This window comes from Piliocolobus tephrosceles, chromosome 6 (assembly GCF_002776525.5).
Source record: "Piliocolobus tephrosceles isolate RC106 chromosome 6, ASM277652v3, whole genome shotgun sequence".
In the NCBI taxonomy this organism is placed as follows: domain Eukaryota; kingdom Metazoa; phylum Chordata; class Mammalia; order Primates; family Cercopithecidae; genus Piliocolobus; species Piliocolobus tephrosceles.
In genome coordinates this window covers 127,474,302-127,500,666 of record NC_045439.1, presented here as the reverse complement: position 1 = coordinate 127,500,666, position 26,365 = coordinate 127,474,302, and the positions used below count along the sequence as shown (strand labels likewise).

Sequence of the window (26,365 nt, the reverse complement as noted above, 5' to 3'; positions counted from 1 at the left end):
AAGCAAGTGACTGGAGAGCGGGTTTGGAATTCCAGTGCCGCCCCTGCAAGCCTCGGCAGGTCCCCAGGCCTCCCGGGCCAGCCTCACCTGCATGCAATGCCTGCATCCCAGAGAGCATCAGGGAAGGTGGCTAAGGAGCAGTGGCAGCATATACTCAGGATACACATTCCAGATCCCAGGGTCTGGTCTCTGTGAGGGTTGGGGTCCTTCACGCTGTTGGCAGGAAGGGTGACCCACAAGGAAAAAAGGCTTAGAAAGGAGCCCTCGGAGAAGGCAGTTGGGTGTGTGTGTCATGGTGATTTGCGAGGCACTTGGCCATCTAAGGGGGTCCTTAGGCCCATGTAAACCTTTCTGGGCACTTTGCAGCTCCCCACCAGCCAGTGCTCCCCCCACAGCAGGTGCTGGGCAGTTTGACAGGTGGATCCCTTAGACAGTCACCTGAGATGGAAAGGGCTCTGGTGAGCACCTGAGACAGGCTGCCTGGAGCTGGTATCCCCAGCCAGGGGCCCCTCCCAACGGGATGCCTTACACATGGACCTACAGATATCAGATGTGCCTGGAAAGTTCTAGGCATCCATCTCCTACCCTGCATGAAGCAGGCAGTTGGCCTGCCCTGAGGGCACCTCCCCAGGGCACCTTGGAGGGTGTTTCTCTGCACCTCCTATCAGAGGCGTGGGAGGGAACCTATGTCCACTGACTCAGTGTTGTCTGTGATAATTTGCACTCATTTCTCCCCCTGCATTGCCCTTCATAGACGTTACAAACCTGATGTTTCTAATTGTAGGAAGAGTGGCTTCCACACTGCTGTGATTGTTGGAGGATAGCTCAGACCTAGTCTGTAATGACCTGTTAGGGCCCAGTCATGCAGGAGGGATCCCCGCCCTCCTCTCAGGCCCCGCAGCCAGCCTGCTCAGGGTCCCGACCACTGGGCAGTTCTCAGAAGCATCCCGAACCCTCCCCGGACGCATCTTTCAGGACAAACAATTGCGCTCTCCAAAAAGGCACCTGAATGTGGCAATGGGTTTCAGCCTGTCTCTCGGGTACAGGCCAGGACAGGCAACTCCCCTGCTGTGAAGGCCTCAGGGCCTGGGGTGCAGAGTGCTGCTTGGGGGCCGTCCTGCACCTCCTTCTTGTGAAGCTGTCTCTTGCTCTGTTCTTATTTAGCCCTGACGGCCACAGAGAGCGACGGGACTCCACTCATGGAGCAGTACGTGCCCTGCCCAGTCTGCGAGACAGCCTGGGCCCAGCACACGGACCCCAGTGAGAAATCAGAGGATGTGCAATACTTCGACATGGAAGACTGTGTCCTCACGGCCATCGAGCGGGACTTCATCTCCTGCCCCAGACACCCGGACCTCCCCGTGCCGCTCCAGGAGCTGGTCCCTGAACTGTTCATGACGGACTTCCCGGCCAGGTATGCCCCGAAGGCCCCTCCCAGAACACAGTGCAGGTCACAGGGGGCGCTCCTCGTTGTGCAGTTGTCAAGTGATCTCCAGGAAGACCCCTCCAGAGCCGGCAGATGCCCCAGCCATCGCTTCCCACCAATCTCAGTACCTTTTTAGGTTCCCACCCTCGGCTGCCTGAAGGGAACCAGGCTGCTGGCTTTCCATTTTGGAGGCCTTGATAGGCCCAGCTGGGAAAAGCGCTTTGCAAGTGCAGCCATCCTGCCTCCCCATATGCCTCCCCCTTCCCCTCGTAGCCAGAGCTGCTCTCTCCTGAGCTGCCTCTCCTTTCCAGTCCTACCTCCCCACCAGTTCCAGGGCCAGCAGATAAGCACAGCCGGCACTCCTCGGGCATTCAGAAAGGGGAGAGCTCCCACCCAGAGCCTTGTTTACCTTCTTTGTCAAACGCTGACTCCTATCTGTAACCCTAGTGCTCAGCATCGGACCCCTCAAATCTGTTCTTAGAGTTTATTCTACCTATGCTAACCCAAGATGATAACTAGAGAGAGAATCGGGGAGGAAATAGGAAATGTCACCTTTCAGAAGAAAACTTCCAAAGGGATCCTTTCTCTACGGCCACCACTTCCGTGGACTTCACCCTGTGCCAGCCATCACCACCTCTGAGGCTGTTCGGGTCCTGAGCCCACTTTACAGAGGAGACTGAGGCTTAGCAAGCCTCCATAACCCACCCAGGTGTGCCCACCCGCAAGTGGCAGGGCCGGGGTGGCCCAGATCTGTCCAGCCTCACAGATGGCTTTGAACCATGACTTTTGGCCATGGGGACAAATGACCCAGCCCAGGACCCACCCGCGTCAGGGCGGGGGTGATGTGGCTGATGCTGGGTGTGTGTGGCAGGCTCTTCCTGGAGAACAGCAAGCTGGAGCACAGTGAGGACGAGGGCAGCGTCCTGGGCCAGGGTGGCAGTGGCACCGTCATCTACCGGGCCCGGTACCAGGGCCAGCCAGTAGCTGTCAAGCGCTTCCACATCAAAAAATTCAAGAACTTTGCTAACGTCCCGGCAGGTAAGCAGGTCCCAGGTTGGTGCTGTTTTTCTCAGACATGTGCTGCCCTGGTCTAAGCTCTGTGCCGCCTTAGAGAGGCCTGAGGCTGCAGGCACCCCGTGTCCTGCTGGCTAACGCTGTGCTTTCCACGGCAGACACCATGCTGAGGCACCTGCGGGCCACGGACGCCATGAAGAACTTCTCTGAGTTCCGGCAGGAGGCCAGCATGCTGCACGCGCTGCAGCACCCCTGCATTGTGGCGCTTATCGGCATCAGCATCCACCCACTCTGCTTCGCCCTGGAGCTCGCGCCGCTCAGCAGCCTCAACACCGTGCTGTCCGAGAACGCCAGAGGTACCGCGGTGCGCCGCCCCACCCGGGTCCTGAGACCAACAGAGCCCCAGGCACCTCCTGCCTGGCACGGGGGTAGAGCCTCAGGTGGCCTTGGCAAGCCCACGGCACACCCAACCCATGGCTCGTGTGACCATCCCCTGGGTGTGAGGCCAGGCACCTCGTCAGGTCCAGTCACTGGGCAGAGCCTTGGCGAGGACGGCAGAGGGCACGCTGTAGAGTCGGCTAAGACCAGGCTCTGCAGCGGTCCAGGAAGCTGCTGAGTTTATTTGCCTGTAAAAGGAGGATGATAACATCCTCTCTGGGAGGGCACCAAGCACATGAGCTGCATTAAATCACTTTCTTAACTGCACATGCACACCACTGCTGAGACTCAGATCCTAGGGTCAGTGGGACCATACTATATTTTAAAATAAAATGTTAAAGTAATTTACGTTGAGAAATGAGCAACTAAACTCCAGAGTTGCCAGAGGGTGAAAGGTAGTTGTCTTTTGACTAGGGAAGAAGAAATGCTATTAAAATCAATCACTTCTGCTTCAATGGAAGATAATTTTTTAAATAAAATTCTTTATTTTTTTTTTTTTCATACAGGATCTCGCTTTGTTGGCCAGGCTGGAGTACAGTGGTGCAATCTCAGCTCACTGCAGCCTTGACCTCCTGAACTCAAGCAATCCTCCCACCTCAACTTCCCCAGTAGCTACAAGCACATGCCACCACACCCAGCTAATTTGTTGTTGTTGTTTTTGTTTTTTGTAGAGATGGCCTTTCGCCCTGTTGCCCAGGTCATTCTCGAACTGTGAGCTCAATCAATCCCCCCACTTTAGCCTCCCAAAGTGCTGGAATTACTGGCATGAGCCACCACACCCAGCCAAACAAAATTCTTCTACTTGCAACTCACCCCTTTACGTAGGACAGCCTTGACCTGAGATGAACTCTAGAGATTTCGAATCCTTGCTCATTCAGCAAAACTGCCAGCAGTTCCAGGAATAAGTTATCATGAATGAAGCTATAGTGATGAGCACTTCTATCCTAAATACTATTTCACTTAACCAGGCCATTCTCTGTCCCTTCTGGCAGTCTGGTGAATAGTGAGAATGTATCAATAGAATATAAAGTATCTAGGGGCCAGGCGCAGTGGCTCACATGTGTAATCCCAACACTTTGGGAGGCCCAGGCGGGCAGGTCACTTAAAGCCAGGAATTCAAGACCAGACTGGCCAACATGGTGAAACCCCATGTCTACTAAAAATACAAAAGTTAGCCAGGCATGGTGGCGTGCGCCTGTAGTCCTAGCTACTCCACTTGGGAGGCTGAGGCATGAGAATTGCTCGAACCCTGGAGGCAGAGGTTGCAGTGAGCTGAGATCATGCCACTGCACTCAAGCCTGGGTGACAGAGGGAGATTCTGTCTCAAAAAAAGAAAAAAAGAATATATAGTATCTAGGGAGATAGGAAGACAAAAAGACAGTTGCTATCATGATAATTTGATTCTATCAAAACTGAAATTTTGATACATTTGAAAATTGTTTTTCTTTGCAAGATTCTTCCTTTATACCCCTGGGACACATGCTCACCCAAAAAATAGCCTACCAGATTGCCTCGGGCCTGGCCTACCTGCACAAGAAAAACATCATCTTCTGCGACCTGAAGTCGGACAACATTCTGGTGTGGTCCCTTGACGTCAAGGAGCACATCAACATCAAGCTATCTGACTACGGGATTTCGAGGCAGTCATTCCATGAGGGTGCTCTAGGCGTGGAGGGCACTCCTGGCTACCAGGCCCCAGAGATCAGGCCTCGCATTGTATATGATGAGAAGGTACCTGCCTGGATCCCCTGGCCCAGCCCCACAATGCAGGAGCCCAGCCCTGAGGCTAGCCAGGCATTTCTAGAGGCACCTGCAGCTTCGGGGCTCAGCATCCCCAAAAGCACATTTTTCTCCCTCTCCGTTGCTCCATGAGGGAGGTTCTGGCTTGAACCAGAAGGGAGCAGGGGCCTATGTCTGTCTGCTTGTAGCAAGATTGACTTCTCCTTAGCCTCAGAGTTCTCAAACCTTGATTCAGAAACATTGTAGAGGCTGTAAACAGCAGATGAAGAGTCCAAGACAGAAACACATCTGGATTTGGGCTCCAACTCACATTTAGATGTGCACAGTGAGGACACAGGACCAGCCTTGCAGGGCACTCAGGAGGAGCAGACAGAATAAGGACGGTAAAGACCCCTGTCCTTAACTCCTGGTCACAGGGTGCTGGCCTAGTTGAATGCTGAACCATGAGAAGAGTGAAAGGACAAGCTGGCATCCCCGGGCAACTGCGCTGCCAGCCTCAGTTGAGACAATGACTAAATATTGATCTTCCAATAACATTTATCCCTGATGGCTATTTGGTAGATGCAGGCCCACAGACAACTTAAAGTCATCTTACCTTGCATATATTGCATCTAGTGCCAGCCTTGTTAATTAATCACCCAGCATTAAAATTCCCTTATCTATAATTTCTTATTATTTGGTGATTTTGCAGATGGTCATTGACTAATTGCTGTAGGAATGACCTGTGCATGTGTGGATTAGCTCAGCACCTGTGGCTGTTGCCCAAGATAGAAAAGGCAAATCAAAGCAACAAAAATAAGAGCTTAACAATAGTAGGTGACTTCAATAAGGAGGTCACCTTGAAACTCAGATTATCGTGGAAACATTCACATTTAAAATTCTCAAGTCTATCTCAGCCATTCTCCTGCTAACATATTATTTCTTGACCCTTATAGGGGTCTGTATACATTTTCCTTGCTGGACCTTTTTATGATTATGAAAATTAGAGAAGGCAACATGTCGTGATCCAGGAGACGCCCCTTTTTGTATGAGTTGCATACACAGCACTTTTAGTACCAAGCACATCAAGCTGAGGGTGTGTGTTTTCCTGCCTTGTCTTGCTACTCAAGGATAAGGACCATGACCTCCTTGGAGTCCTTAATCAGTGACTAACAGCAAGTTCTCAGTATGTTTTATTGGATGGAAGGATGGATGGATGGATGGATGGATGGATGGATGGATGGATGGGACAATGGACAAATGGACAATATGGTGGGAAGTCAGTTGGATGGGTGGATGGAAAAGAGGAAGGATAGGAAGACAGATGGATAAATGTGCAGGACAGGTGGTCAGATGGATGGACGGATGAGAAGAATGGATAAATGTACAGGAAGACAAGCAAATGGATGGATGGATGGATGGAAAGAAGGAAGAGTAAGAAAATGGATAGATAAATGGATAGAAGAGAAAGTGGTCAGATGGGTTGACTGTTGGAAGGATGGATGGATAAATGGACAGAGGGACATGGTCAGGTGGTTGGCTGAAGGTTTGTTTTCCTTGTCTAATTGTGTCTCCCTGATCCCTCCACCTCAGGGCCAACTAGTGAAGGCCACTGGGCCCAGGCAGGGACCTGACTTGGCTTATTCTGTGCCCAGGTAGATATGTTCTCCTATGGAATGGTGCTCTACGAGTTGCTGTCAGGACAGCGACCTGCACTGGGCCACCACCAGCTCCAGATTGCCAAGAAACTGTCCAAGGGCATCCGCCCGGTTCTGGGGCAGCCGGAGGAAGTGCAGTTCCATCGATTGCAGGCGCTCATGATGGAGTGCTGGGACACTAAGCCAGAGAAGGTACTTGGGAGCACAGAGCCCAGGGCCCTGGGACCTCCTGCCATGTGGCAGAAGCTGTGGGTCCCCAGGGTATGTGTGTGTGGCTGCCCACCCATCACAATTGGCGGCGCTTCTCTGCTCATTTCTTCTAGAGTGTGATATTTGCTGCTCCTAACATATCTACTTTCATTTTCTTTGTGTGTGCATGTCACTCTTAGGAAACAAACTTCCTTTTCCTCCCTAACTTTTGTGTTATTTCACCATGCAAACAAAGTATATCAACCCCTTTACAACAATACAGTCCCATGCAAGAACAGAGAGAATGTGGGTATCTCTTTGTAAAGTAACGGGGAAAAGGTTTGGTTGTGAGAATCAGAGATCATATTACAGTGTTAAGGCTAGTTTTTTGTTGGTGGTGTTTTTGTGTTTTTGGAAGAGGCTAGTGGTTTCAAGGTTAAAACTCATTTATTAAATCAAATGAGCTAGTTTAATGTATTGAGGGTAAACAGGGTATTCTTTAGAAGAATGCATGTCCTTATCTGGGCATGGTGACATGGACTTATAGTCCCAGCCACTGGGAAGGCTGAGGCAGGAGGATCACTTGAGCCCGGGAGTTCAAGGCTGTGGTGTACTATGATCGCACCTGTGAGTAGGTTCTGCACTCCAGCTTGGGTAATATAGTGAGATGAAGAGTGTATGTCTTTGGCCTGGGTTGGAATACCTGGGGTTCAGCTAACCTGACCAGATGAGTTTAAATTACCATAGCCAAGGGTGACCCAGATATCTGGATGGGTTTGCTCCTGACGTATGAAGCTGTTTTAGCCTCTTGTTTGGATCTAATCTGAATGAACAGAATCCCTCATTTCTCCCTGGTTGAAGCTGGCTGACCTCATGGGCAGAACTGGCACCCATCTGGTTGTAAGTGACCTTGCTCCCTTCTGGTGGCTCCTCTCCCTCAGCGACCGCTGGCCCTGTCGGTTGTGAGCCAGATGAAAGACCCGACCTTTGCCATCTTCATGTATGAGCTGCACTGTGGAAAGCAGACAGCCTTCTTCTCGTCCCAGGGCCAGGAGTACACCGTGGTGTTTTGGGACGGAAAAGAGGAGTCCAGGTAAGCTCCATGGCCTGCCCTGCCCTCTTTGAATTTGGGGTGGGAGGCCACTGTGGAATTTGGGAACAGAGTCGATGTTGACCACAATGAGAATTATTTAGCGGACAGTAGGGTCCAGAACCTGGTTAGCCTGCACTCAAGAAAGAGCAGGGAGAGCAGAAGAAAGTCCACACAAACAGACGTGCGTGTATGGTTTTGTGGTTAAGAGACGCCAGAAATGAGTAGTATGTGCCAGGGTGTCTGGGGGCATGAGGGCACTGTGGCATGTGCCTACAGTCCTAGCCACTCAAGAGGCTGAGGCAGGAGAATCCCCTGAGCCCAGAAGTTCAAGTTTAGCCTGAATGACATAGCAAGACCCCATCTTTTAAAAAATTAGAAAATTTAAAAACATTTTTTAAAAGGAAATGAGACCTGTCCGTCTGGTTTTGTGACTTTCTCAAGAATGTTCTGCTGCCCCAGATTGCAGAAGGGGCAACAGGGTGGGTTTAAACAAAGTTGGGGTTTTGCCAGGAGGGAGAGAGGGGCAGGGGCCTTGGGGTGTTTTCAAGGGAGTGACACAGAGATGGACCAAGGCACCTAAGTGAGGCCATAAATTCAGAGAGCACAACGGAAAGTACCAAAGGATCCTAGGTATTGCTAGAGTTAAAAAAAAAAAAAAAAAAAGTTTTAAAAAACCTCAAGAGTTGTGGTATTAGGTGGGGTGAGCTGAAAAACTAGGAGGTGGCTGTCAGAAAAGACATGCTTGCGATGGGGTGGGTGGGAGGCACCCAGTCAGTAGTAAAGACAGCATCTGGAGTATGACCTTTGGAGAGGTGCCTGGGGTAGGGTGGGGGAATATCACTGAGCTCCAGACATAGTAAGATAAATGGAACAGACTTCGCAGTTTCTCTTAGGTCAGACTTCGTGAGTTTGCATCAGATTTTATGCCACTAGGACTGAGTGTTGTGACACAGATGCACTCTAAGAAATGATGCTGTAAAGAAGTTTTTCTGACCAGGCCTTGTGGCTCATGCCTGTAACCCCAGCACTTTAGGAGGCTGAGGCAGGTGGATCATTTGAGTTCAGGAGTTTGAGACCAATCTAGGAAACATGGTGAAACCTTGTCTCTACAAAAATAAATAAATACATACATACATAACAAAAATTAGCTGGGAATGGTGGCGAGCACTTGTAGTCCCAGCTACTCAGGAGGCTGAGGCAGAAGGATTGCTTGAACCCAGGAGTCTGACTCTGCAGTGGGTGGTGATTTGTGCCACTGCACTCCAGCCTGGGTGACAGAGTGAGACCCTGCCTCAGAAAAAAGAGAAGTTATTCTAAAACACAGCAATGGAGCATGCCTTCCTGATGGGATGCACTCTAAGGACAAAACAAAAAGTAAACATATTAATTAAACAGGTTTCAGTAATTATATTGTTGGTAGTACTATTGTGATTGTTATTCTAAGATGCTGCTTGTGGTTGTGGAGTAAGTTAATGAGTAATTATGTTGCTGTTGCTGGAAACCGTGATTTTCAGCATGGGCTAAAAGAGAAAGAGATGTAAAGTAGAGTAAGTAAAAGCCTGCAGTTCTGAATTGATTGGATGGACTCGTGATATAGTTGAAAAAAAATAAACATAAATTTCTCAGCTCTGCTCACTGAAAAGGCCTAAAAACAAGGACCAACCAAATGCCAGTGTGCACCCCTAGGACCTAGACTGTGCTCTCTAAGTACCAAAGTGAACCAGGGCTCATCAGAATCATGGCAGAGTCCATATCTGGGGCAGGAAGTGCGCCTGGAACATCTGCCCCCTTAGAAACAAGGACACCGTCAGACACTTTTGAGGGTGAACTGGAGGACCTGGAGCCAGACTGGCCCTGGGAGGCTGGGCCAGGCCCTGCCCTGCTGGCCTAGAGACACACACGTGGCAGGTACCTGAGACAGTTCTGCTCAGGCCTCAGAAGACTTCCCAGAGGGAAGAGAGAGGCCTCTTCCTGTGACCTGTGAAGGTTCTTTAAAACTCACTGCGGCCTGAAGAGAGGCTCACTCACAGGAAGGGAGGAGGGGGCTGGCCCAGAGCACACGGGCAGCCAAGCAGGGTGGAGCAGGACTTGAGATCTGTCTGAGAATTAAGGAAGGAAAGGAGGCGAGAGAGGCAGGGCAGCTGAGCAGGTAAACAGGATTCACATAGGACACAATTCCAGTTGCGGGGAACAGGGGCAATTATTCTTTATGACTCTCTCTATTTTTAACTGTTTTCAAAGTAAAAGCTATTAGAATATCTTAGTTTTGTTTTTCTGATGCATAAAAAAAATGATGGGAAAAGGGACAAATATACCTGAAGGAAGTTTTTGTTTGCTGTATTTTCTACCATTTCTATCATCTGCAAATACATTATCAGTCAACAGTGGTGAAGCTTTTTAAAATTTGGTAGTAGGAGAAACTTTATATTGAGAATGCTATTCGTGAGCTTAACGTACTCTCTTGAGTTTGAGGGACAGAGCTATGTGATGTGGGGTATGTAACTTCCCAGTCGCATCAGCTTCAGCCTCCTCTTCCATGCAGTGGGTGCCCGGGATGCCTGCCACGGGCCGAGGGGAGGCAGCGATGCCGGGGACAGCCGGCCTGGTGAGCCAAGGCTCTCACAAACGACAAGCCATTAGTTCTCAGAGCACTCGTGCTGGGAGCACATTTTGAGTGCTCCCCACCCCAACCCAATCTCCTTTGGAATTCTCCCAACTTGTCTTCAACCTTGACTTTGTCTACTCTGCAGTGAGGGGCTCCCCACATAACACGGGTGGGAAGGATATGGCTGGTGGGAGGGCCCCTCCTTCCTACTGGGAGCAACCGTCTCAACCCTCAGGGGTCACAGAAAGAGGACAGCCTTTCTTCCATGGGGAATGCCCTCCCTGCGGGCAATGATCAAGCATTACCCTTCAGACAGAACCCAGCTCTGCCCTCTCAGAACGCAGCAGGATGCAACCCCGGGTGGGAGCAGGGGAGGTAAACGAGGCTCGCGGCTGGCCCAGGCCAGGCCCGGGGAAAGGAGGCAGCCCCTGGCCCCCAGGCACTGACCGCACAGTTGCTGCCACTTACAGGAACTACACGGTGGTGAACACAGAGAAGGGTCTCATGGAGGTGCAGAGGATGAGCTGCCCCGGGATGAAGGTGAGCTGCCAGCTCCAGGTCCAGAGATCCCTGTGGACAGCCACTGAGGTAAGCACTGCCCACAGGCCTGCCCACCGAGGTAATCACCGCCCACTAGGTGCAGCCCCTGGGTGGGGGCCACATTCATAAAAATACAGGACACCAGCTCAAGTGAACTTTCAGATAACCCCCAGTGCATCCCCGTGCAATCCCAGAGTAATGCCATGAACCCCGTGAAGTAGCAGCCTGTAACCAGAGGCAGCTCAACCCTGCCTGCTGCTGGCTGGCGGCCGGGATTTGGGATGGTGAGGACCAGATGTAGACCCTCAGCAGGAGGAGAGACCCAGGAAGCTAGGGACATGCCTGGGTTTCCCATAACACTGCCGAGTCACTCAGCTCCGAAGGCCTCTTGCCTTCACATCAGGGAAATCAGGGAAGTCACTAGAAGGCCTAAGGAGGGGTCTTCGGAGAAATCCCGAGAGAACTGGCCAAACACAAATGTTCTGAGGCAGGCCGGGCACAGTGGCTCACGCCTGTAATCGCAGCACTTTGGGAGGCCGAGACAGGCGGATCACAAGGTCAAGAGATTGAGACCATCCTGGCCAACATGGTGAAACCCTGTCTCCACTAAAAAATACAAAAATTAGCTGGGCATGATGGTGCACAAGTGTTCCCAGCTACTCAGGAGGCTGAGGCAGGAGAATCACTTGAACCTGGGAGGTGGAGTTTGCATGGAGCCAAGATCGCACCATTGCACTCCAGCCTTGCGACAGAGTGAGACACCGTCTCCAAAAAAAAAAAAAAAAAAAAAAATTGTTCTGAGGCTGTGGGTGCGGGGATAGATTGGTGCAACTTTTCCCCAGGGCAGTTTGGAAGTGTGTTCACATATGTATCAGAAATCTCAAAAGCATGCTTACCACTTAAGCCGTGGAAATCTCAGTGTTAGGAAACATCTGACAACACTTTAGCCAAAGTAGGTGCACCCCAGTCCCAGGCAGCCAAGAGGTGCTCCCACATCATTTCCTCCTAGAATGAGTGAGAGCAAGGGCTCTGCCTGCAGCGTGCTGTCGCATGGAAAGAACAGTGAGAAGACAGCATTGCAGCGTGAGTCCACTTTGCCGGTACCAGGTGCACACACAAATACCACAGAGAACTTCTGAGAGGCTGTGGCCCCAAATTCCAATGGTGGTTTTCTCTGGGGAATAGATTATGGGCTATTTTCTGTTTCCTCTTTAGACTATTCTGTCTTTTTCAACGTTTCTACAAAGAACAGAAATACATAAACAACCCACCAGAACGTGTCAATCCATGTAATTTTCCAAGACCCACAGGGGATCCCCAAGGCTGAGTGCATCCTCATGGGAATGCCTCGAGAAATGCCAGACACTTTCCAGCCTGGGTCTCACAGGGGACCTGTCTGCCTCTGCAGGACCAGAAAATCTACATCTACACCCTCAAGGGCATGTGCCCCTTAAACACACCCCAACGGGCCTTGGATACTCCAGCTGTCGTCACCTGCTTCTTGGCTGTGCCTGTTATTAAAAAGGTGAGATCAGGGCAAAGGCGGGTATGCAGGTCTCTGATGTGCTTCCATGCCTGGGAGGCGTCTCCTAGCTGGGAACAGCCTGAAGCTGTGTCAGGGTGGGGACTGCAGAGCCACACCTTCTAGGACTACCTGGCCTAGGACACAGCCTTAGAGACAGTGGGAAGAAAGGTATCAGATCTGGTCCATCATTAGTGCCTTCTGGTTTGCAAAAACCTAAATCCTCAGCCAGACTGAGGGCCGAGTGAAAACCCCCTTTCACATGCAAATGCCCTGACTCAGGTGGAATGACTGTTGGTGCAAATGGCACGGTGAGCAGTCATGTGTGTGCCCTTCCCCCAGAGGCCAGGGGCATCCGGAGCCTCTATCCCACCTGCCCAGGCCAGAGCCACCCCACAGCCACTTGGTCACCAGGTCCTGGAGGTCCTGATCTCCTTCCCTCCATCTCTGCCTCCCACCAAGTACTCACCGTTTACACCAAACGCAATTTCTCCTTGTCCAGCAAGGCCCTGCAGACTCATCTCTTTAACCTCCTAGCCCTGGCCTTTCTAAATGAGACCCCAAGGGGCACTCTCCCCAGTAAAGGGCCCAGCCAGCTGTGCTACACCTTGGGATTAGCCCCAGCCTCTGTGAGGCTGTCCTCTGGCCCCTGCCGGCCTCGGCACCCTCCCCACAAAGCACCCAACTCTGTGCTGGGCCCTTCACATCCCAGCACCTCTTCCCAGACGGTCTCCGATTCAGCTCTCATGACCAAAGTCCTTGGCCCCTCCTTTGAGAAGCTGCCCCTCCGTGGGAGGCAGCTCCCTGGCTTTTCCAGGCTCCTCCACCCACAGGATTCAGGCACAGCTCAGGCAGTTCTGGTTTCATCCACCCTGAGGGGCCTGTCTGTTCAGTAGGCACCCTCGGTAAATGCGCAAGAAGCCTTTGTTAAAATGTGGTGACTGTCATCATCCAATTCCAGTTTGCCCATCTACAAAATAGGTATAAGAAGAGACAGAGAGAAGGCCTAGCATACCCGAAGGTCTCGGCCGGTGCACTTGGTAAAAGAGCATTATTATTACTTCTGGATGGAAGCAAAATACATGAACTCTTCTCTTCACCCTTCTTCAGTTTCATTTCTTAAAAAAAAAAAAACAAGTATGAAATAAACCTTAGAGTCATTTATGACCATGGCCCCACAGCGAGGCTAGGCAGCTTGGGACCCGGCCCACAGCAGAGTACAGGAGAACATGACACAAAGTGTTATTGAGGCCACCGCTGGCCAGAGCCCCCAGCCAGGGCACCACCTCCTGCACGACCAGAGGGAATAAAGCCTGCTCTGTGCAGGGCCTCCTGTGCAGGGTGTCTGCCCCCTCCAAGGCCGCCAGGGCAGAGCCTGCATTCTTGCACGCGCACGCACGTTCACACCCAGCCGGAACATGGTGCTCACCGCCCTGGCCGGGGCCTGAGCCAGGACTCCAGATAGAGACCTGGAGCCTATTTGCCTTGGCTGCCTTCTTTCCCTAAAATCCTGGGGATGGATTTCCATACACTTTCTTACAGCATGTTGTCCTGGACAGTGAGCTACGGGTCTCCGTTCCATTTCCCTACACAGCCAGCCTCCTGAGCTCCCCAACTCCCCACAAGGAGGCTTTCTGCCCTGCCCCCTCACTGGTATGAGGCCCAGCTCCCTGCTTTGCCCTGACTCCAGCTTTGTTCTGCAGACCTCTTCCTACCCCCACCACAGCCGACACTGTGTCTAGGCTGCAAAGCTGCGCTGTGTTCCTGGCTCTGCCCTGGGAGGTGTCCTGGGGCAGTCTGGGGTGGGCCTAGCATTCAGCATGGTCCCTGTAACTTTGGCCTCTGCCCAGTGACCTCTGGCGGGTGTAGAAGAGCTCATGCTTCATTGAGAGGGTAGGGGGCACCCTGAGGACCCTGTCAATGTCGGCTGAACCACAGGCATCTCAGATAGATGTAAGCTGGGATGAGCGCTTACTAGGCTGAGACAGGCCTCCACGAGAGGGTTGAGTAGGAAACAATTTCTTCCAGAATTAGTTCAGCAAATACATGTCCACCTGGAGCAGGAGCCAGGTGGAGTCACAGGGCCACCAAGATGAAGGAGACTGAGCCCTTCCCTGTGCCAGGCCAGTGCCACGGGGATGCTGGTGGGCTGGGGGCACGTCCTTATGGAACACTCCACCTGGTAGGGGGGTGGCAGGCAGGGGGCAGTGCACAGACACTTGCCATGCCCACACTGCCGTCACGTTAAGCACACCCAGAAAAGGGCGGGCACCAGGTCCTGCCTCTGAAGGAGGCCTTGGTGGCCTCAAGGAGAAGGCAGCTCCCTGCTGCTCGCCCTGCAAGAAGCTGGCACAAGCAGAGGCGGCCCATGTGGTCCAGGTGACACACGGTCTCACTTGGTGCCACAGGCCCTGCCTCTCGGTGGCATATTCCTTTCTTTGCTGCAGGGATGGTAGACATGGCTCTGCTGAGTCAGAGCTCACTTCCTTAGGAGCAGCCCCAGCCTTTCTAAGAGCTTTGCTGCCCTGAAGCGTGTTGGTGGAACGTGTGAAATGGAAGGATGTGACACATCCCTGTCTCCTTCCTGCAGAATTCCTACCTGGTCTTAGCGGGCCTTGCTGATGGGCTTGTGGCTGTGTTTCCCGTGGTGCGGGGCGCCCCGAAGGACAGCTGCTCCTACCTGTGCTCACACACAGCCAATAGGTCCAAGTTCAGCATCGCAGACGAAGATGCACGGCAGAACCCCTACCCAGTGAAGGCCATGGAGGTGGTCAATAGTGGCTCTGAGGTCTGGTACAGCAATGGGCCAGGCCTCCTTGTCATTGACTGTGCCTCCCTGGAGATCTGCAGGCGGCTGGAGCCCTACACGGCCCCCTCCATGGTTACGTCGGTCGTGTGCAGTTCTGAGGGCAGAGGGGACGAGGTCGTCTGGTGCTTGGATGACAAGGCCAACTCCTTGGTGATGTACCACTCCACCACCTACCAGCTGTGTGCCCGGTACTTCTGTGGGGACCCCAGCCCCCTCAGGGACATGTTTCCCGTGCGGCGCTTGGACATGGAACCCCTGGCAGCCAGTCACACGGCCAACCCAAAGGTGCCCGAGGGGGACTCCATTGCAGACGTGAGCATCATGTACAGTGAGGAGCTGGGCACACAGATCCTGACCCACCAGGAGTCACTCACCGACTACTGCTCCATGTCCTCCTACTCGTCATCCCCACCCCACCAGGCGGCCAGGTCCCCCTCCAGCCTCCCCAGCTCCCCGGCAAGTTCTTCCAGCGTGCCTTTCTCCCCCGACTGCGAGGACTCAGACAGGCTACATGAGCCCAGTGCTGCCTCTGACAGGTCTGAGCATGACCTGACCCCCATGGACGGGGAGACCTTCAGCCAGCACCTGCAGGCCGTGAAGATCCTCGCCGTCAGAGACCTCATTTGGGTCCCCAGGTAAGTTTCCCAAGGTGAGGGCACCATCGAGGGCATGCCCACAGAGCAAAGAGACCCCCTGGGAGCCAGGGAGACCTCCTGGCATCCTTAGAGGTCATGTGGGGACCCAGCAGGTGCTGTGCTTCCAAGAAGGTTGGTTCCCTCCATTGGGAATGGGAGTGATATCTTTAGCAAATCTAAGAGTGGCCGCACCGAAGCTTATTGCCTGCCAGAGAGCTTAAGGTGCCACACAAGGAAAGCCACAATCAACTGTGATTCAGCTTCCACTGGGAAAATTCTCCTCTGCTTTTGGGTCTGTCCCCTCCCCATAAGTTAGTCCCTTAGCAGAAACTGCATGTCTGTTGCCTCCCTCCCGCACCTTTCTGCGCACCGGCTTCATTCCCCTAAGAGCACGGCTACCGACAAAAACGCTTCCCCTTCTGGGTTTTGGTTGCTTAGGCGCGGTGGAGATGTTATCGTCATTGGCCTGGAGAAGGATTCTGGCGCCCAGCGGGGCCGAGTCATCGCCGTCTTAAAAGCCCGAGAGCTGACTCCACATGGGTAAGACTGAGGGGCAGCTCCTTTAGGACCCAGGCAGCAGCATGAGCACAGAAGGCCCCACAGCCAGGTCCTGCACAGTGGCTTTGCTGCCCCTCCATTCTCCCAAATAGCGTGTCCACCAACGTGGCTATAAGGCAAAGTGGAAACAAGATGGGGCCCCGCAGACAGCTCCTAGGGGCTCCACACTGGCCATGGCTCCCTGTTTCTGGAGTACCCAGTGCACCTGTCGATCAAGTACCCTACCTAACGAATGCCTCCAGGGCCAGAATTCAGCTACAGTTGACATGCAGATGCATCCAGGTGATTGATTCACTGTTCTTCCTGCCAAGCAGGAAACCTACCCGAGGTGTACACCTGCCCACACAGCACCCTATGGGGACAGATGACATAGGCACACCTTGTCATCTCCAAGCCTGGGGTCTCAGCTCCTGCCCTTCCTGGGCTGAGGCATGGTTCAGTACCTGTCTGTGGGTGGGTACCCCTAGGATTATGCCAGTCTCCTCTGCGAGGGTATGCTGGGCAGGGTGGCCTGACCAGAACATGGTCTACATGGCTGGAGTGATGTGAGGCTGGTCCCAGCTGCAGCTCCCCACAGTGTTTACACCCCTCACTTTGACTACCGAGCCCCACATGGTAAATCTCCCTTATGAAAAGTCCTCAATTCAAATTGTGTGTGTGTGTGTGTGTACTTTGGAGCTCTTCCACTGCACACTAGGCCTGTTTTCCTGTAGCGTGAGTTATCCCCCATCCCTGGGCAAGTGATAAGAGGGTGGAGAAACCCCAGTCAGCTTGTTTCTCCCAGAGCAAGACAATGACCAAGGAGGCATCCATGGCAGTCTCACTCCCTTGCCTGCCAGCTTTGATCTTTGGCAGTGAATCCTGGGCCAGTGACCCTTGCTCTGTTAGTGGTTCTGGAAGCAAGATCTGGATCTGCTCCTGAGCTCTGCCAGAGTGTGTGGATGGAAGCCTTGAACTGACGGAGTTCCCAGCTTGCAGGTTGGGCTTCTGGAGGAAATGGGTGTGCAGCACCCAAGTTGGGACCTTGGCATACCTGCCATTAGTGTCCTAACGTTTAGTTGTTGTTGTTTTTCCTGTCCATCCCCTAAAGCCAGATATTACATCTTTCTCGCTATAGGGAGAAAGAGGCCCCAGCAGTCAGCCTCAGGGGAGGCCCTGGCAAGGCCATGCGGAGTCAGAGGTCCCTGGACATCCCAGTTTGCAGGAGCACCTCAGTGCCACGCAGGCCGCACACATGGGGCACAGAGGGAGGAAAGGTAGTTAGTATGTGCTCAGGGTGGGGCACCACCAGGGCAGGGAGGCTGCACTGCGGCCCAAAAGGAAACTTGTAGCGCACCCACCAATCCTGCAGAACTGTCCACAGTTTCAAAAAATGTATGTAGTGATGACTTTGGGGCAGTAGGTTTTCCATTTAATATATGAGCCTGTATTTCCTAAGCGTGTAGAAACAGAATGAGAGAAGAATCACATTGAACTTAGTGGCAAGGGAGTTGAGTTAAACTCGGTCATGAGCCATTCACAAGCAGAAATTTGGTTCATTGGTGTTTTCTGGACGCTTTGAAGTTAAGTCACAGATACTTGATCTGATTGCTTCTGTGGCTTTCCAGGGAGTCGGACTCTTACCGACAAAGCCCATGGAAGTGAACTCATGCCCACAGCCCATGTTTGGACTTCATAAAGCCTCAGCCCGCAGGCTGGGCCACCGGGGAGAAGTGGTGCATCTGAGCACACCCCAGAGAGGGCTGGCAAGCAGACATGCCCCCCTCCCCTCAGCCAGCTCTGCCTTCCTCAGAAGGCCCAGGGTGAGGGTCCCAACCCCACCCAAGTGGGGACCCTGTGAGTTTCCTCTGACCCCTTCTCTCTGCAGGGTGCTGGTGGATGCTGCTGTGGTGGCAAAGGACACTGTTGTGTGCAGCTTTGAAAACGAAAACACAGAGTGGTGCCTGGCTGTCTGGAGGGGCTGGGGCGCCAGGGAGTTTGACATTTTCTACCAGTCCTATGAGGAGCTGGGCCGGCTGGAGGCTTGCACACGCAAGAGAAGGTAATTCCTGTGGAATGACAGTCACACATGCAGAGCTGGCTGGCCCCAGGCTGCAGCCTGACCCCTCTGCCATCAGCCTCTAGTTCTCCAAGGACCTAGAAGACAGATGGAGTTCTCCCCTGAACTCCTTGCTGCTAAGAAGTGCTGAGAAGTTACCCGCCTGGCGGTGGCTCCAGGGTTCTCTGGTTCTCTGGAGCAGTGTTATCTGAATACCCCATCCCCCAACTGCTGATTTTACAGCCCCCGGGAAGACAGTGGTATCAGGCCGGGCAGGGCCTCCGCTGGCCTCCTCCATCAGTTTCCAGGAGCAGGGCTGGAGGATCCTGTTCTGAACTGGGTCAAACAAAGCAGGGCCGGGCCTTCCTGCCATCTCCGGGTCTCAGATGGAATTACACCAGAGGCCCTCGGTTGGGAAGCAGTTGAGGTAGAGCAGGAGCGGGGCTGTAACCCCTGCCCTTTCCCCGCCGGAGACCTCAGGCTCTCAGCACATTCCGCAGGCTCCTGAGTCCCTGAGGCCTGGGCCAGCTTGGGCAAGCCGAGATCAGATGTCTCTGTATTCGGGAAGGTCTCTGTGTGGGAAAGCCCTCGGAGGACGCTGGTTGAGGAGCGTTGCCCCATCCAGAGAATGAATGAGTTCCTTTAAGTGCGGCAGCCAGAAAGCCCAGAGGCACATAGTGCTTTAGCCTTTACATTCCTCTCCACCGACAAAAGGAAGGGGAAACTCAATCAGCCGGACTTCAGAAAGGGCCTTGTGTTTATAGCTTTGTCAAGTAAATTTGAATGCAGCTGGAGCACAAGCCCTGTTTGTTTGCACATAAAAATCTTGTTTATCACTTTTAAAAATTCAGTAATATCTCAGCGGTCAGGCTTCTGGTTATGAAATCACATCGTATGGGATTTATACCAAATTATGTATTTGCTAAACTTTCGCTCCACACGTGTACAACAGAGTACGAAAAGGAAAATTGTCCACAGGGGGTTTATGGATACAACAGCAAACATTATATAAATTATGCACATGCATGTATTCCACACATGCACACATATATGCACACACATGTGCAAACATAGCCACATTTTGTCAAGGGTTACCCTTTGGGGCTTCTTAAACCAGAATGGGAGTTTGGAAGAGAGATCTTACTCCAGCTGAAGTTTGTTGACTCTTTTCTAAAATTAAAAAGATCAAATTTAGTATTTGCTGGATATGCAGGGGGTTGAGACTCTTTTAATCTTAAAATAAACAGATTCTTTCAAGAATGAAGCTGGGGCCCCTGTCTTTCGAGTGCTTATGGCCACAGCACAGACTCAGTCCCTACCAGGCCCACTGACTGGCTGGGGGTAACGGGCAGCTCCTCCTTGCCCACTGTGCCAACATGCAGGTGGGCCCCGAGCAACTTCCAGGGGTGGAGACACTGCTCTGTCAGTCACAGGTTGGAAAAAGCGAGTTCCCCTACTTTTTTTTTTTTGTGCCAGCCTGGGCACCAAGTCCCAGGGGTTTGAGGGTCTGTGCTTCCTGTCCAAAGTGCTGGGATTACAGGTGTGAGCCACCTGGGCTGGCTGAATCTCTGCTTTGGAAGCTCACTCCTCATAGGTAGAGTTGACAATCAGCACACAAACAAGTGAGATAGTAGAGCAGCCGGACCACCCAATTGGGCAATTGGTGGCTTGGCCTAGGGCTGTTATATTTAACTGAGGCTGGGAGGCCTGCAGCCTGCACCAGGAGGTACAATGTGAGACTGAGGAATGGGAAGAAGGCATTCCGTGGAGCTCTGAGGACACTAGGTGCAAGGGCCTTGCACATGCAAAGGCCCTGTTGTGGGATCAAGCCGCTGTGTGGGAGGGACACAAAAGCCTGGCGTGGCTGGAGCCTTGAAGGAGGGGACTGGGCACACAGAACTGCAAGTGTGGGTCTCTGCTGAAGCTCCTGGCAGTTTTAAGCAGGATTATTAGATGATTCAGTCATCTTTACAAATCACTTTGCTGAATGTAGGATGGATTAATGAGGGGGTAGTTGGAGGCTACCCCTTGGAGGGCATTTTGGCCTTATCTACCAAAATTTCAAATGCACATACCCTCTGACTCAGCAGTTCCACTTAAGCATTTGGTCCTGAAATATTCGTAAAAGTGCCCAAAGATACAAAACAAGGATGTGCATTGTAGCATCTCTTAGAATATGGCCCCAAACAAGAAGCAACCCGAACCTCTATCAGGAGGGAGGTCATAAAATTCCTGCACATGCAACAATGCGATCCTCCGCAGCCTGTCAAAGAGGCAGGCAGCACTAAGTGTGCTGGACTGGAATGTTCTCCAAGATATAATAAATGCATTTATTTGAAAGCAGCTTGCAGCACAGTGTGTATTGAGTTACCATGTGTGTAAAAAACCTTGTAGAGCTCCGCGTGTATGCACAGGGAAAATATCCCGAAGGACACCCAAGGACGTGGTAGACACTGGTTGCCTCTGGGGAGAACTGAAGGCTGGAATAAAGGAGTGAACCTTTATTTTTATGGTACACCTTCCTTTCTGCACCCCGAATTGTGTGCATGCCCTATTATGGAGGTAATTAGGCTGGGAAGGGCCTCTTCCCTAAGCCCAATAGGTGGCTCTTGGCCTTGGTCTGTAGAGGTAATGGGGAGGAGTCCCCGTCTCTCCCACAGAGGAGTAAGGCTCCTCTGTGGGTGTCTTACTCCATCGAGGGCAGGTCCTGGGGCAGGGCTGGGTCCCCTAACAATCCTGTCCCTCTAACTTCATGGTCCTGACTGAACCAGAACCTCCTTGGCTATCTTTGGGATGCGGTCACAGAGCCCCAGGTGAGGTGGATGGCTACAGCATGGGGACAGGTATGAGGGGCTGGGCACAGGGGGCCAAGGTCAATTGGTTCTGACCCTGGTCCACCTTTGCCCTGGAATGAGGAGGGTGTGCAGCCCAGGTGCAGGGTCAAGGCCCCCCACTCCCCAGTAGATGGCACCCAGGCCTCCTCCCGCCCACCACACTGCACCTGGGAAAGCATTGGCCTGATGACTAGTCACTGGCTGAGCCATCACCACCTTCCAGGGCCACTGATTGCTCAGACCTGCAGGGTCTTTGCAAAGTACCTGCCTGGGTCAGGGAGCCTGCCAGAGCCCTTCTCCCTCATCGTGCCTCCAGGCCTGGAGCATGGGCTTCTCTGGCAGAAAGCGCTGGGGAAGCCCCAAAGGAGATACAGTAACACAGAAACTCCTCCAACGCTCAGGAAGACCTGAAACACGCTGAGAGGCAAACCGCAGGCTGCTGCCCTGGAAGGACCCACATTTTCCAGCATGTCAGGGCCTGGGGCCTCAAAGTCTCTGCAGGAACAGGGAGTGGGGGGAAGGGTGGATGGCTGGGGAATGGAGAATGGAGTCAGGGTATGGGGTAAGTTAGTTATAATAGCACTTTAACAATCACTGTGGCAGAAACTGCTAGTTGCAGCCCCTTCTGCTCAGTATCAGACCCCGATTTTGTTGGTGCATCCTTCCCCAGCCACCTTTGCAGGAGGGGTGGCCCTGGGACTGAGCTCCAGCCAGGGGTGACTTGGATGTCGTCAAGTAGGGCTTCAGGGAACTCCATCAAAGGGGGCTGAGTCAGTGGAGGCCCCTTTGACCCTGCCCCTACCTCCTCTTTCCTTGTGGGATGGAGGGCCCCAGGAGGTCCTGGGGCAGTGATGGGGGACAGTTCGCCAGCTCTGGCTGTTAACCTTCAGGCTTCATGTGACCTTACGGAAAAGGAACCCACTTCCTTGTTTAAGCCAGCATTTTTCAGCTCTCCATGACTAGCAGCCAAATGCAGTTCCTAATGATCAGATACATTTTCCATTAGCCCCACCAGAGCACTAGGAGTCAGCAAGTGAGCTGGCTGTAACCAACTTCTGTTTAAGTCTAGGCAGGGGGACCTAAGAACCGTGGATTGGAGTGCCATGTGCCAGGCGTGTCCGTGATCACCTGTGCATCGTGAGAGCTGGGTGTGGTGTAGCCCACAGTTCTTCCCAAGGCAACAAGCAGTCATTTTGCACCAAATCACAGTGACAGAGAGGGTCCAGGGTTTCATCCAAGTCACCCAAAGGCCAAAACTTAAGGTGTGGTGGCTTTGATGTCCTGCAAGTTTAAATTCCACCCTAGACAGGCTACCCCAGCTCTGCAGCCCTGGTTTCTCCTCTGTCATCAACAATTCCTGATGGGATCGGCACAGGGATTAGGAGAGCCCCGCCAGGGCCAGGACTCCCATCTTTGGCCATGAGACCCCTCTTTCCTGCCTGGGAAGGGCACCCTGGGGGAAGCACACAATCCTCCTTGAGAACCACTTAGGGGAAACACAAGCGGTCCTGTTGTCATGACCTATTCCAGGGTTCACAATAAATCACCTCTCTGTTTTTTCTGAAGTAATCAGGAAGACTTTTATGAACACCTTTACTTGAGAACTGAGTTAAGTTGTAACACGTAGAAGAATAAACGGACACTGATGGATGAGTGTAATAAGATCATGGGGATGTTTAAGAGTCCCAATTTGGAACATACAGGTTTTGTTGTTGTTGTTGTTGTTTCTTAGATGGAGTCTGGCTCCCGTGGTACAGGCTGGAGTGCAGTGGCACGACCTTGGCTCACTGTAACCTCCACCTCCTGGGTTCAAGCAATTCTCCTTCTTCAGCCTCTTGAGTAGCTGGGATTACAGGCGTGCGCCACCACGCCTGGCTGATTTTTGTATTTTTAGTAGAGATGGGGTTTTGCCATGTTGGCCAGGCTGGTCTCGAACTCCTGACCTCCAGTGACCCACCCGCCTCGGCCTCCCAAAGTGCTAGGATTAGTTGCGTGAGCCACTGCGCCCGGCCTGCAAAATATGTTTTTTTTTAAATGAACTACTAATAATGATGGACACACAAATAAAATAAAATTAATTTCCACTTTGCCATCGATGGTCTCTGCCACCCCCAGGGCCGTCACCAGGCTCCCTGTTCTTCTGGGCCTATAGTTGGCCTGCATTCCTTGGCCCGCTGAGGTCTGTTGGTGGGTCCTAGGGGAGAGGGACTAGTTAGTGCTGGTAAATACATGCTGAGTGCAAGGGCACTGTCACCTCTCTCGCCATCCACAGGCAAGAGCCCTGCACTTCCTGCGTGAGACGACCCTGCCAGGGCACTCCTTCCCTCCACCCTGGGCCCCGCAGCATTCGCTGGTGGCCGCTCAGTCAGCCTGGGTGCAGGAGAGATGACCTAGAGTGCCCAGGCAGCTCGCCACGGACATGCATCAAGAACAAGAAGCAAAGCCTGTGGTTGGGGCCACTGGGAGCTGGGGGTTTGGTGACCTGAGCTCACCCAGCCCATTCTGATTGATCTGTGGCCCTGACACCCTGCCAGCACTCATGCCCAGACCACCCAGCATGCTCACACACAGACTCGCACCCCTGGCACCAGCTCCATGGAGCTGTCCCCTGCTCTGTAAGAAGAAACAGCCCAGCTCTGCCTCCCCAGCCTAGGAAATTCTCAAGGAAGGTACAGAGAGGTGAAGTCTTAACAGGCAAAGGAGTCCCATCCAAAAAGAAGGTGGGGGTGGCCAGGGGACAGCAACCTAACATGTGAAATTGAAAACATCCACATGAACTCATGACCTTTAATTGTAGAAAGAAGTCAAAATATGGGAGCAGTGGTTGCCTCTGGGGAGGGAATCAGATGGCTAGGGGGGACTGTTCTTAACATGACTCTTACTTACTTTTAAAGCAAATGGAAATGAATACACATCATCAAAAATATTTTCTAGCTCTGTCATGAAGAGTGATGCAGGGAGTAGCACTTTCTTGCATTCAAAAACACATACACACACACCACACACACATATATACAGCTATACACACACACTCATATACACATACACTCACACTTACACATGACACACACTTATGCACACATACACACAGCGTGCACACATATGCATATATGCAGATACATATATATAAACGACACGTGTATGTGCACACACATATGCCACACACACCATACATACACACACAACACACACACATGCATATACACACACAGACATGCACACACATGATTTACAATGGGCCTGGGACAGGCTGCATACCCAGGGATTTCAGGGCAGTGTCCACTGAAGTGGACAGTGACTTGTTAACTGGTTCATTGAAATAATGCCAGTTGACAAAAGCTGCAATGATACCAACGCAGTTACTAGAAAGCATAGAAATTGTAGTGATAATGGAAAAGGTTAGAGCTCATCGTACATGTATGTATGTATGTGTATCCTTATCTTGGAAGGAGTGTAGGAGCTGTTGCTCTGGTGGCTGCACTGATGACCAGCTAGAAAGAGGTCCAGCAGGGAGGGACCCACAGATGTGGGACAGCCACTTGTCCTGAGATAGCCTTGAGACAGTGAGCCACCTGCACACACTCACCCGTCCCTCCTGAGAAAGACCCTCAAACCAGCCAGTCTAGCACATGCTAACAAGATGTGCTTGCCTGGTCCTAGTGAAGCAGGCCGCAGAGACATATCTTGTTAGCATGTACATGTCCCACCAGCATATCATAAGAGTGGGACAAACAAAAGTTACAGAGTACTTTGCTTCAGGAGGTGGACATCAGGCTGCCAAAAAACGCAAAGCTTCACAAAAAGCTTGAGCTTCCAATGTCCTACGGATGCAATAAGGGAACTCGTCCTACAGAAAGGACACAGCCTAATGCCTGAGCTCAGGTTCCAGTCACCTCGGGAGGAACAGTTGGGAGCACCGCCCCAAAGGAACCATCGACACCCTGGCGCCGGTGTCCTCAGCCCTTAACTGGTCCCACCCTGAAGCCTTGTCTCTTTTCCTGGGATTGCTGCAACCCTAGGACGGCTCAGAACCCCTGGGAAGAGCTATGAGCACTGGTGAGAAGATGGGGAGTAGGGTGAGGACGGGAGGTGGGAAGCAGGCTTCAGCATTGGTCAGTTCCAGAGAGAGCAGAACGCTTTGTTGTGTAACCAATACAGCATTTTAGGCATGTTTTGACTGTTTGAGTGTTTGAAGCACATTTTAGACTTTAAACATTTACAAGTGGGATCCAATAAAAATGTTAAATCAGTGTTTCACTGGAGGAATTGCCAAAACTCAGGAGTTGTGCGTTAGACGTAGAAGCGGTGTGTTGCTGTTTGGAAAGCATTGATGGTTTCATGTTTAACAGATTCATGAGCCTGATAAATAGGGCATCAACAGTGCACAGGCAGCAATGCATGAGCCCAGCAGTGCCCTCAAGCCTGGCACCCAGCCTGGCTCCCAGGAAATGCTCACATGGGTTGAAGGCAGAGGGAGATGGCCATGGAGACGCTTCAGGTTTGCTGGCCGAAAGTGCTGGGATGACTCCATCTCTCTGACATAAGAGTAGAAAGATCTGGAAGAGAGTGGCATCCTTTTCCCAAGGGCACATTCACCCCACTCCAGGCTAGATATCCCTGCCTCCCCTGCACCCTACAGTGTTCAACTCAGCCAGAAGCCCAGAGAGCCCAGGAGAGGTGTGAGCAATGGAAGAAAGATCAGCACAGGTGCCTTGCCAGGCACACCCATGCCACTCAGCAGTGGGGCAGGGACATCCTTCAGGGAGTGGGACATATTATTTATACTCTGGGAGGCTGGGAACAAACAGCCCTACAGCATCCCACAAGTGTCAGGCTCTAGGGATCCCCTTCCTCATCCACCGGGGCTGCAGATCAAAGACACTGACCAGAAGCCCACAGCTCACGGCATGGTGTTCCATTATTTATCACTGGATGATCTTGCGCCTTTCTGAGGTGACAGTGGTGGGGAGGGAAGCCATCTCTGACATTGCCATGGTTCAGATGTCTGTTACTTCTCTCTTGCCAACAGGAAGCTTGACCCCTGAAAATTCCCCCTGCAGATGCCCTAGGCCCCCCTCCCCGTTCCGCAAATCCCTTCCCCAGGTTTGCGGGGGAAACCTTCCCCATGGTGGGAGGGCACATCCAGGGAGGGAAGGGCTGCTTGGGCCATAGTGCTGCCCAGGTGGAAGCTGGTTCCCAGCTGCCCAAGCTCCACACTCCAGTGGGTCAGGATACCTGCTCAGAATTACTTCTGCTCCTCAGTAGGAGGAGCCTGCGCTCTGGAGGC

General features: G+C 52.4%; 1 protein-coding gene across 1 annotated transcript in view; it reads left to right on the top strand.

The window, feature by feature from the left end:
- The window catches only part of LRRK1 (leucine rich repeat kinase 1), a 151,774-nt gene extending 132,270 nt beyond the window's left edge, over nucleotides 1-19,504 (top strand). Inside the window, exons 24-34 of the mRNA XM_023193573.2 lie at nucleotides 1,165-1,414; nucleotides 2,298-2,464; nucleotides 2,599-2,796; nucleotides 4,332-4,609; nucleotides 6,253-6,447; nucleotides 7,386-7,537; nucleotides 10,613-10,730; nucleotides 12,091-12,207; nucleotides 14,795-15,648; nucleotides 16,087-16,188; nucleotides 18,074-19,504. Coding sequence (XP_023049341.1) covers nucleotides 1,165-1,414; nucleotides 2,298-2,464; nucleotides 2,599-2,796; nucleotides 4,332-4,609; nucleotides 6,253-6,447; nucleotides 7,386-7,537; nucleotides 10,613-10,730; nucleotides 12,091-12,207; nucleotides 14,795-15,648; nucleotides 16,087-16,188; nucleotides 18,074-18,251 — 2,609 coding nt within the window. The 3' untranslated portion in view covers nucleotides 18,252-19,504. The remainder of the gene's footprint in view (nucleotides 1-1,164; nucleotides 1,415-2,297; nucleotides 2,465-2,598; nucleotides 2,797-4,331; nucleotides 4,610-6,252; nucleotides 6,448-7,385; nucleotides 7,538-10,612; nucleotides 10,731-12,090; nucleotides 12,208-14,794; nucleotides 15,649-16,086; nucleotides 16,189-18,073) is intronic.
- The last annotated feature ends 6,861 nt before the right edge of the window (nucleotides 19,505-26,365 follow it).